General features: G+C 44.3%; 1 protein-coding gene and 1 non-coding gene across 2 annotated transcripts; one reads left to right on the top strand and one right to left on the bottom strand.

Moving 5' to 3' along the window:
* Positions 1-1,275: 1,275 nt before the first annotated feature.
* On the bottom strand, positions 1,276-4,005 carry HSPA2 (heat shock protein family A (Hsp70) member 2). Its single transcript, XM_025869894.2, has one exon. It carries the CDS (start codon positions 3,587-3,589, stop codon positions 1,676-1,678), a length of 1,914 nt encoding a protein of 637 aa, XP_025725679.1. The 5' UTR covers positions 3,590-4,005; the 3' UTR covers positions 1,276-1,675.
* Positions 4,006-8,749: 4,744 nt separating this feature from the next.
* On the top strand, positions 8,750-8,818 carry LOC112822889 (small nucleolar RNA SNORD2). Its single transcript, XR_003207869.1, has one exon. It is a non-coding gene; the product is annotated as a small nucleolar RNA SNORD2 (small nucleolar RNA).
* Positions 8,819-9,228: the final 410 nt, after the last annotated feature.

The raw sequence follows: 9,228 nt of genomic DNA, 5'->3' as shown, positions 1-9,228 counted from the left end.
AAGCAAATCTACATTGAATAGAGATAGTGAAATGTCTATGTGTGGTAAAAACAGGCTAACTGCATTTTCCAATCAGCTTTATTCAATTTCTCCTAAGTTCCCCTTAAAGAGAATAAATCAGAACAAACTAGAGACGTCATTCCACTAAAAAATACAAATATGAACCCCCTTCTCCTAAGGGTGTGGATTTTAAAGCTTAAGCCCAGGACAGTTGATCCTAAAGGGTTGCAATATTCTTATCTGTAACAATTTCAAATCAGATACATAGGAAAATGGACAAGCTGTAGATTACAAAATACAGGACTATCTTGCAGTTTTGTCTTTTAGAAAAGGAAACTGGTGCGCCTGTCTGGTGCAGTTGGTTAAGCGGCTGACCCTTGGTTTCAGTTCATGTCTGATCTCAGGGTGATAAGATCGAATCCCACATCGGGCTCTGCTTAGCACAGTCTTCTTGGGTTTGCCTCGCCTCTCCATTTGCCCCTCCCCCCCTTAAATAAATCAATTTTAAAACAAATATTTAAAAAATTAAAAGAAAAAAAGAAAATCTATTCTAGTGATTTAAGGCAAGTATTGCAAAAGCATGATTCTCAAATCAGAAAAAAAAATTATCTCCATCTCCCAAGTAATTGTTAACTGTTGGAAACCTATCCTTATGGAATTTGTATACGCTCAGAAGATGTTTCACTAGAAAATTAAAGTTAAAACAAGTTTGACTAAATTGGACTCTTAATATTAAGTGGCTTTAAAGTTTGCCCTGCTGGCTCTTATTTCAGGCACCCGCATGCCCCCAAAAGCAATTTGTTTCATACTGTGTCAGGCTATTATCAGAGGACAACTGCCGCCCCAGTTTAGAGAAAGAATCATTTTATACTTAACCCCAGAATATAGCTTGTATCTTGCTGGAATATTCAGGTGGATTTTCACTTGAACACTTACACCAAGCCTTAGGAGTTTGGGTAGTCTGGCAGACCTGTCTGGTTTATTAAAAGGAGGGGGAAAGTTTACCCAGATCTTCTCCCTTGAAAAGTTGTTGGCAATTCAAAGCAGGAATCTCATCTGGGAATTAGACAAGACTGAGTTAGGTACTAATATCTTAAAGACCAACATGGGTAAAACTGTGAGAAGAGAAAACTGAAAACTCTAAGACTATGATTTTGAGATCAATTTCAGCTTTACTTTAAATCTGTACTTATGCATGTTTGCAAAAAAAGTGCCTGTCCTAAACATTACTGCAATGTTCATTTTAGTCTTAAAGTAGTACATAAAAATAAACAATTCAAGCTTCTATATATTTTATTGTCACCAGGCTTCCACAGAACTTGTGTGCAAACTTCAGGTTTCCCATCTCAAACAAACCTCCATGCACAAACTAAGCTACTCAAAAATAGTCAAGTCAGCAAACACCCAAAACGCATTAAAGAGAAACCTCAAATAATGGTTTTAAAAATCAAACTTTAGAACTAACCTTTTATAATTGAACTAAGTTGTTGCACCCTTCCTTTCCTATGCATACACCCAGGGAAAGACTTTCAACAACAGATCTCATACTTGGCACAAAGGCATTTCAAAGAAACACAAACAAAAGAAAATGAGAGAGAGAGAGAGAGAGAGAGAGAGAGAGAGAGAGAGAGAGAGAGAGAGAAAGGAAAAGAGGTTTACGCTGACTCGAGCAAGCTTAGTCCACTTCCTCGATGGTCGGTCCCCCGGAGGCTCCAGAACCGCCGCCGCCGCCGCCAGGGCCGCCTTGGTAAAGTTTGCTGATGATGGGGTTGCACACTCTTTCGAGCTCTTTCTGCTTGTGTTCATACTCATCTTTCTCTGCCATTTGGTTTCGGTCGAGCCAGTTGATCACCTCCTGACACTTGTCGAGGATCTTGTTTTTGTCCTGCTCGTTAATCTTGCCCCTCAGTTTCTCGTCTTCCACCGTCTGCTTTATGTTGTAGGTATAGGACTCCACCGCGTTTTTGGCGGCGACCCGGTCGCGATTGGCCTCATCTTCCGACTTGTACCGCTCTGCCTCCTGCACCATCCGGTCAATGTCGTCCTTGCTCAGACGACCCTTGTCGTTGGTAATGGTGATTTTGTTTTCTTTACCGGTGCTCTTGTCGGCGGCGGTGACGTTGAGGATGCCATTGGCGTCGATGTCGAAGGTGACCTCGATCTGGGGGACCCCGCGGGGCGCCGGGGGAATCCCGGTCAGGTCGAACTTGCCCAGCAGGTTATTGTCCTTGGTCATGGCCCGTTCGCCCTCGTACACCTGCACGAGCACGCTGCTCTGGTTGTCTGAGTAGGTGGTGAAGGTCTGCGTCTGCTTGGTAGGGATCGTGGTATTCCTCTTGATGAGTGGGGTCATGACGCCGCCAGCCGTCTCAATGCCCAGAGACAACGGTGTCACGTCGAGCAGCAGCAGGTCCTGCACGTTCTCTGACTTGTCTCCGATGAGGATGGCCGCCTGCACCGCGGCTCCGTAGGCCACCGCCTCGTCGGGGTTGATGCTCTTGTTCAGCTCCTTGCCGTTGAAGAAATCCTGCAACAGCTTCTGGATCTTGGGGATGCGGGTGGAGCCGCCCACCAGCACGATCTCCTGGATCTGGCCCTTGTCCAGCTTGGCGTCACGCAGCGCCTTCTCCACCGGCTCCAGGGTTCCGCGGAACAGGTCAGCGTTAAGCTCCTCGAAGCGGGCGCGGGTGATGGACGTGTAGAAGTCTACGCCCTCGTACAGCGAGTCGATCTCGATGCTCGCCTGCGTAGACGAGCTCAAGGTGCGCTTGGCTCGCTCGCAGGCGGTGCGCAGTCGCCGCACTGCGCGCTTGTTGGGCCCAATATCCTTCTTGTGCTTGCGCTTGAACTCCTCCGCCAAGTGGCTCACCATGCGGTTGTCGAAGTCCTCGCCGCCCAGGTGGGTGTCCCCGGCCGTGGACTTCACCTCGAAGATGCCGTCCTCGATGGTCAGGATGGACACGTCGAAGGTGCCGCCGCCCAGGTCAAAGATGAGCACATTCTTCTCGCCGCCGGCGCAGCCCTTCTTGTCCAGGCCGTAGGCAATGGCCGCCGCGGTGGGCTCGTTGATGATGCGCAGCACGTTGAGGCCCGTGATGGTGCCCGCGTCCTTGGTGGCCTGGCGCTGCGAGTCATTGAAATAGGCCGGGACAGTGATGACCGCGCTCTGCACCTTGCCCCCCAGGTAGGCTTCGGCGATCTCCTTCATCTTAGTGAGGACCATGGAAGAGATCTCCTCTGGGAAGAAGGTCTTGATCTCTCCCTTGTACTCCACCTGCACCTTGGGCTTCCCTCCCTCGCTCACCACCCGGAACGGCCAGTGTTTCATGTCCGACTGCACTGTGGCGTCCTCGAATTTTCGTCCGATCAGCCTCTTGGCATCGAAGATGGTGTTGGTGGGGTTCATGGCCACTTGGTTCTTGGCGGCGTCGCCGATGAGGCGCTCGGTGTCGGTGAAAGCCACGTAGCTGGGGGTGGTGCGGTTGCCCTGGTCGTTGGCGATGATCTCCACCTTGCCATGTTGGAAGACCCCCACACACGAGTAGGTGGTGCCCAGGTCGATGCCGATAGCCGGGCCGCGGGCAGACATCCTGACTTAAAGATAAGGCAAGCGACGTTAGGCGGTAACACCTAGGACCAAAATCTGCGGCGTCAACTAACGGTTGCCTCGCACCAGACACCGCGAGCGCAAACAGGATCTCCCGCTCCCCCTACTCGGCTCCCGGCTCTTATAGCCGCCTCCCTGCCGCCTTCTGGAAACTCCCGGAGCCAATCCGCTCCCGGGACCGCCCGCCACAGGCTTGCCTGGGTCGGAGTGACCCGCCCGTAGCCCAACAGATTTCTAGTTGGGTGAGGGGCGGAACCCCGGCCAGTGCTCAGACGCGAGGGGCGGCCGTTATGCAAATGAGGGTCCCCCCAAGTCTTCCCGGCTGCCTCCGACAGCCCAGCCTCGCGCTCAGCTAGCAGCTCAAGGGCGTTAGGCTCGCGCTCCTCCCGCCAGGTGTAAACGCTTTAGCTGGATCTTTGCTTTTCATAAGGCGGGATTTGGCAACGTCCCCTGGATTGGCAGGACACGCAACCAATGAGCAGCGCGGACTCCCAAGTGGGTGGGGAAGGGAAGGCTGGGGCGTGGTGCAGGGAGGAGACGCGGAAGGGGAGCTCGGAGAAGGGAACCACCTGAGGGGTTCGCTCAGTTCCTAAGACCTTAAGTGCAGTTCAAAGCCGAGTGTCCCAACTAACCTAGCACGCAGGGGCGGGCCGGTTCCTTCAGAGTTGGCTGCGCCGAGTAAATAGGGCTAGAGCCAGCTTTTTTTCTTCTGTCCGCACCCTTCAAACGGAAGGGACTGGGAGTTGGCGTGGCCTGGGCGTGAGGGCGGCCCCCCGGGGGGGGGGGACAAAAAAGAAATGACTTTGAAGTTCCTGGGACGGGAGGTCGGCATCCTGGGATTTTACTTCGCGTGCTTTGCGGCGTCTCCGTGGGTGTGAGCGCTTGATAAAAACCGCCTGGCGGGGCGGGGACCATAGGAGCCCGGGGGAGTGCCCAGAGAGGCCGGCGGTTTTTCTGCGCCGCGCGGACTGCCTGCAAAATTGGAGACCGGGAAGTGACTGCAAGTCGTCGTCCCAGAGTTTAAACTTTCTCCACCTCGCTCTCCATTTTCCCTGCTTGTCATGCCATTTTAAGCTTCCCGATTTCGTCTCCCTGTTCTCTCCACTGCTTTCCTTATTTATCGTTTCAAGTGCTTTATTCCCCGCTTTGAGTTCTTTACTGGAAAATCTAGAAATTAATCAAAACCTGCTCGTTGAAGCGCCGTGAAATAACCCAGGCTCACGCCCCGCACGATTCTCTCATCCCCAGCATGCGCTCACGCGTTCGTGTTTATGACCGAGTCATGTTTTATGACCAAGCTCAAGTGAAGAGATTGTTAACTATGCTTAAGTTACGTTCAAGACATAAACCCTCAGAGAAGGTAGATGAAAAGGAGCGTAACTCATTCTAGTATGTTTAAGAAGACGATGAGAATAGGTCTGGAAGTACTATCTGGTACCAGCTGAGAGGAGGTAGAAGCAAAGCCCTATATTTGGACTCCTGCAGGAAGACAACAACAAAATTGCTGTGACAAAAACAGCGATAATACTTCACATTATGGGGGAAAGCTGGAGACATTCACTCAACGAGCTTTTTTTAACAGGTACCTATTAGGTGAGCGTAGAAAGACAAATGGTCAGTTTTTATGAGGTTAAGACTCTAATAAAAGATAAAGGTAATTTGAGAGAAGTGCTGTGGGAACACAAAGAAGGGGAACATCCAGACAGGGGAGTGTGTTGGTGAAGGCTTCCTGGGAGCGAGGGCACACGTGAGCCAGGCGCTGAAATTTCCAGGGAAGAGGGGAGGAAAGGCATTCTTTCTATGGACTGTAGCATGAGCAAGGATAAGAACAGTGTGTGCTGAGGCAATTGCAAGTTCTGTACAGAAGATTAGTGTCACTACGAGGAGAGGGACACAAGCAAAAAAAACAGTCTCTTCAGGTGGACAGGACACGACTAAGAGCTTTAGGTGTCATGATTTTTTCCTGAGGCTATGGAAGGGGAGAACCATCTTTTGAAGGAGGCTAATTAATAATGTATGGCCCATATCAGACTTGTGTGAGACAGTGCTGGAGAAAAGTTTTTGTCTAAAAAACACACAAAGCTATCTGTGTCCAAGAAGTAATGTTGAAAGAATTCTGTAAAATCAATGAATAAGTTTCTTTTATCTAGTTGTGTCTGTCATTTCTAATTTTTAAAAACACATTTGCTATTAATTTGTTAATCTCATTGGTTAATTAGTATTGGCTTTAACCACGATTCCCATCTCTTCTTCTATGAAAGAAGCTAAAGATGGGGCACCTGAGTGGCTCAGTCGTTAAAGTGTCTGCCTTCCACTCAGGTCATGATCCTGGGTCCTGGCTCCCGGCTCATTGGGAAACCTGCTTCTCCCTCTCCCTTTCCCTCCGCCCCTCCCCCCATTCATGCTCTCCCTCTCTCTCAAATAAATAAAATCTTTTTTTTAAAGATTTTATTTATTTATTAGACAGAGAGCACAAGAGAGCACAAGCAGGGGGAGCAGTAAAGGGAGAGGGAGAAGCAGGCTCCTGCCCAGAGCAGGGAGCCCGATGCTGGGGCTCCATCCCAGGAGCCTGGGATCATGACCAGAGCCGAAGGCAGACACTTAACCATCTGAGCGAAAAAAAAAAAAAAAAAAAAAAAAAGTTAAAAAATTTTGGACTAGGAAACCTTTTAAAGAAAATATGAGGGAAACAAAGATAAAACCACGAAGTTCCTATTAAAGTTGTCTTAAATTGTGAGTACAGATCTCTTGATTTTATTCTTGGAAATTTTTGCTTTTTATATAGTTAAAAAGCGAAAAGGGATTAGCAGGCTGGAGAGCAATACAAATTCTTTGTAGAACTGATGATACAGTGTAATTTAGAGACAGGGTCTCAGCTACAACCGTGAAAGCAGAAACAGTGAGAAACAAACTCATCAGATCTCCTGTATTCAGACAGCCCTCATACATTACTTCAAGCAAAGCAAGATTGCATAAAAGCAAACATGCTAGTTCTTACAAACCTTAAAATTACAGCTTCAGAAGGGAGAGGTTTGTATAATAACTATGTACTAAATGCATAGTTATTACAAATAAATCTTGCAGTCTAACCACCACATTCATCTTTAACACTGCTTTCTGAAATCACAATAGCAATTTTATCTGCATTTTCATTATATATATTTCATTACATATATATCTGCTCTTTTTACCTAGTAAATTGATGTTTCATACTTTTTTTAAAAGTAAATTCTTCCCCCAACATGGGGCTTGAACTCAGGATCATGAGATCAAGAGTCACATGCTCTACCTACTGAACCAGCCAGGTGCCCCTATATGTTTTATACTTTAAATGGCATCTTAGTTTTTCCCAAAAAGACAGTGTTTGCATTTTGATTTTATATGAAATAAACATCTGCAGCCCTACAACACTGTCACATACTGACCATTCTTGGAATTTTTATATTGTTTCTTATTTATATTAATTTTTTTAAAAATTTGTATTTTTTGATGATTGTGGCTCGTAATTCATTTAAAACATAGCCCATTAAAAATGATCAAATTAACGAATTTATGATCAAATAATATTCATCAATGCCAGCAATGGTGTAGCAAAATAGGTAAATGCTACTGGTGGGAATATAAATTAGTCCAGTCTTTCTGGAGGGCAATGTGATGATATTTTTTCTTTACCTTAAATATGATCATACCCTCCACTTAGCCTTACTCTTTGTGGGATTCATCCTAAGGAAATAATAGAACATACAGGTATATTATTTATAATAACAACAATAATAAAAGGGAATGGCTTAAATATCTGGCAATAAGAAAACGATAACAAAGTATAATACATTCCTATGATGAATTATTATGTAGCCATAACATTGTGTACATGAATTTTTAATGATATAGGAAAAGTTCCTGGTATAATTAAGTGGGAAAATAAGATATAAGACTTTTGTATCTTATTTTATATATAGGATAATCTTCAATATTTTAAAGTGGATCCAAAAACTGGATCAAAATTGATTATCTCTAGATGGTAGGATTATCAGTAATTTTTCTAAATTTTCTTGTACTTCTACAATGATTTTTAAAGCTTGACTATTAACATACAATTGAAACAAAGTTTGCTAATCTACTATTTACATAGAAATTACTACTGACTTTCAACAAGGGAAATCGCTTTGGCAGATTATAAATAGTAGGGTGTTTCAAAATATTTTTAAAATCCAAAGACTGAAGTTCCACACAGTCTGGAAGAAACAAGAGCTTTAACATAGGTCAAACCCTCTAATTCCCAGCACCCAGAAAAGTACCTGGAACACAGTAGTGATTAATAAGCTCAGTGTTTATTAAAAGTGGCCTGAGGCACATTATTTAACCAAAAAACTGGAACTAATAATTTCATTTTTTTCCTGTATCAGAGGAAAATTCTCTGCCTATCTCTTATATTTCTGTATTAAATAATACTTCAGAGACCAAAAGTGGAAACAAACACATCTGAAAATACTTGTACTAGAGATACAAAGATGAGTAAAATGAAGTCTAAAACTACGTGCCTGGGTAGTCAGGCCTACCCTAAAGAGACTAAGTTTTTCCAGAATTACCAGGGAAAAAATTTATGGATTTTCTGGAATCCTCTCAATTCCTACCTGGACACATTCTTTATAAAGGTTGTAGATTAAAAACAAAACAACGACAACAGAAAATGTTGTGGATTGTTTTGAGGAAATAATGTCAGCCTGAAGAGAAGTAGAGTAAGTAGCAGCCTATAATTTGAGGACCTATGAGCAAACTGGATTTGAAGTAGTTATTTAAGATCTCTATAAATACTGCCATCTTATATTTGTTCCAAAATATTTCTCCAGTCACCTGTCACTATAGGAAAAATTTCACCATTGTTTCTTTTAGTCTTGAAAAACTCAGTCTTTAAGAGTTACAGTGAAACTGTAGATACACAGTGGCCTTGCAGTAGGACACTTCCTGGTATGGAAGGCTAAGACCTGAACCTAAAAAAGAGGCTTTTCCAGAAGAGAAGTGAATCTTTGAAAATGACACTAATGGTGCCTACTTCAGTTCTGTACAGCATTAACTTCGAGGATAGATTCTTGTGGAATAGTCTGACCCAATATTGTTGTAATTGTTAATACTTACTAAATTCTGTGCAATTATCTCAATCATCTTTGGGGACTGGACTGAAATGAAGAGAATACTCTTTGCTGATCACTTTGGAGGGGGGCAACTTATTAAACTCTTAACCTGAAAATAAACAAAATGAATTATATTGAGAAGGAAGTTATTTCTCTGAGTAAATTGTTATTCTGAAAACCCTCTGAAAGAAATACTATGTCAGTGGATTTTTTATAATTGTTTCTTTTTATATTATGAGGAAACCTAATTAATTTGTTGCCATCTATGTTTGCCATGAGATAGTACTTTTTCAATCATTCTATATAGAAGAAACCAGGATTTAGCAATAGGAATTTTAGTTAATTTGTGCACGTAAAAAAAATTTTTTTTTTCTTATTTTTAAGTAGACTCCATACCACAGTGTGGAGCCCAACATGGGGATTGAACTCAAAACCCTGAAATCAAAACCTGAGCTGAGATCAAGAGTGGAACGCTTAACTAACTGAGCC

The sequence above is a fragment of the Callorhinus ursinus genome, unplaced genomic scaffold (genome assembly GCF_003265705.2).
Source record: "Callorhinus ursinus isolate GAN/ISIS: 27379988/994484 unplaced genomic scaffold, GSC_fseal_2.0 scaffold8, whole genome shotgun sequence".
Taxonomy (NCBI): domain Eukaryota; kingdom Metazoa; phylum Chordata; class Mammalia; order Carnivora; family Otariidae; genus Callorhinus; species Callorhinus ursinus.
Note: the sequence above shows the minus strand (reverse complement) of the source record. Positions and strands in the feature narration are given on the sequence as shown.